This window comes from Propithecus coquereli, unplaced genomic scaffold (assembly GCF_000956105.1).
Source record: "Propithecus coquereli isolate 6110/MARCELLA unplaced genomic scaffold, Pcoq_1.0 Scaffold289, whole genome shotgun sequence".
NCBI lineage: Eukaryota > Metazoa > Chordata > Mammalia > Primates > Indriidae > Propithecus > Propithecus coquereli.
This window is the reverse complement of record NW_012148496.1, coordinates 805375-807711: the sequence shown is the minus strand read 5'-3', so window position 1 is coordinate 807711 and position 2337 is coordinate 805375. Positions and strand designations below refer to the sequence as shown.

The following is a 2337-nucleotide window of genomic DNA, read 5'->3' as shown; positions in this document are numbered from 1 at the left end:
ACTTCTGTTATCATCATTCCATTTATATCTACACCCTTGTAGCATCTTTTGCGTCAATTTTTATCAGTGGTTTCTTATGCAGCTTTTCTGGGCTATATATGACTAACAAAAGGGAAAATTATGGGGTATATGTAAATGGTTCAGGAATATTTTTGTAGATCCAGAGCAGAACTGGAATTCAAGAAAGGCATACCTTTGTTCAAGGTTTGGGGTCTTAACTAAGCTTACTTAGCTCACCTGCAAATGTCCATGTTTTTGGAGCCATGCTATGTTTTGATGTTCAGAATCCCTCTCTTTCACTAACTGTATCCAACCACTGTGTCCCTCAGATTTGCTCCCACACCCTTCCCCCTTTTTAAATCTCTGCTATCATGTCTTATTCTACTACTAATCTCTTAGCCAGATGTTTAGAATAGGCACCTGTACTGATCTCCCTGCATTCATTCTTACCCTGCCAATCCACTAGACGGGCAAGTTTCTGTACAAAACTGCTTAAAATAGACTATTGCCAGTGCTCCTCTTATTTCACACAGGATAAAGTCTATGCTTGTTAGTACTGCATACAAAGGCCTTTATTTTGGTGGTTTCTTCTCTCTACCCCTGCACTTCAGTTCATTATCCCCTGAATACTGCAGACCTTTGGGATTGCATATTAATCAGTATGAAACATCTCTAACTTGCAAATGCCTACTCATTCTTAAAGAGCCAACACAAACATATCCTGTGAGATTTTTCCCTATTTCCCCTAAGAATTATTTATTCCCTCCTACTCAAGCTCAAAACATTTTTTACATATGTGCCTCTAATACTACTTAACATCATAATGAAACATTTAAAAATAATTGCTTGTATTAAACATTGCATTCATCATTTCATTTTTGAAGCCTTCCAAATAAAGGATCCCCTTCTCCCTACAAATAGTCATTTATTTGAAGTTTATATTTTTTCAGGGTCTTCAAAGCTTTAAGAATAATAAGACAACCATGGAAATCACTATGCTAGGAAAATACACTTACTTAGTTTAACAATTCTTATAAAGATTAGTTTGCTTAAAATTTGTTGTAGACTCTCAGAACTAAACTTTAAGCCTGAGGTACAGGCCTGTATCACCAATATTTGCATAGTTTATTCAGTATCTGTAGCAGTTCTCCTAAGTCTGAGGTATGTTTCTTTAGCCTTAGAAATACAAGAATTAAAAACTAAAATAGCTCTTTTGCTATGACAGGGGGTCAGGTCGTCATCTGTGGCACATGTATCTTGCTCTGTAAACCTGTATCTTGCTTTTGCTCTATAATCCTATCTTGTTCCCCCCTCAATATATTTCACCATGTGCTTGCTTTAAAAAAAAAAACAAAAAACCAAAAAAACCCACTAAAATAATTAGAAATGCTTTTTGTTAGTTGGATTGAAATAACATTTTATTATCAATATTGCCATCTTGTATTCTTTTTGAAAATAAAAGGTCAATTTTTGTTTTTAATCTTTATCCTTTACCATTTGCATTTGAAAATATCATGTTTATTAATGATCTAGGGATGATGCTGGAATATTTCAGTGTACTAGGTTTTCTCTCAACATTTTAGAAAATCAGTGCAGATACTATTGGAGATGAAGGGTTCTTTGACCTACTAAGCCGATTTCAAAGCAATAGGATGGATGATCAGAGATGTTACTTACAAGAAAAGAACTGTCATATAGCTTCAACAGCAACTTCTTCTACTCCTCCCAAAATGATGCTAAAAAGTAAGTCTTCTCTTTGATATTCTTTTATTTAGTTCCCACCATACGAAATATAAATGATCCTGAAGCCAGGTATATCTGCAATGCTGGTATTTGTACAGTTCAAAACAAGGTTTTTTCCAGTTCCCTTAAGTATGTCTGTATTTTTGGTCCAGTGTGATTCCTACTAACTATATCTGTAGTATCTTTGGGGTTGGGAAAAATCTGACTTTGAGGCAGGTGTGGTGGTGTGTGCCTGTAATCTCAGCTACTTGGGAGGCTGGGGCAAGAGCACTGCTTGAGGCCACAAGTTTGAGGCTGTAGTGTGCTTATGATCGTGATTGTGAATAGCCACTGCGCTCCAGTGTGGGCAACACAGTGAGCCCCCATGTCTAAAAAATAAATAATCTGACTTTAAATACTGCATATCTGGATTAAAAAAAAAAAAAAAAGACCGAAGGGGAACCTATGGCTAAGGCTGAAGCTAAGGCCTGCCTGAGTTAGAAAGGTCTAAAATAGGCTGGGTGCAGTGGCTCACACTTGTAATCCCAGCACTCTGGGAGGCTGAGGGGGGAGGATTGCTTGAGCTCAGGAGTTCGAGACCAGCCTGAGCAAGAG

At 37.1% G+C, this 2337-nt stretch overlaps 1 protein-coding gene across 1 annotated transcript in view; it reads left to right on the top strand.

The window, feature by feature from the left end:
* Window positions 1–2337, top strand: part of GPSM2 (G-protein signaling modulator 2) — a 70035-nt gene that overhangs the window by 56025 nt on the left and 11673 nt on the right. Inside the window, exon 8 of the mRNA XM_012648500.1 lies at window positions 1584–1743. Within this exon, the coding sequence (XP_012503954.1) occupies window positions 1584–1743 (160 nt within the window). The remainder of the gene's footprint in view (window positions 1–1583; window positions 1744–2337) is intronic.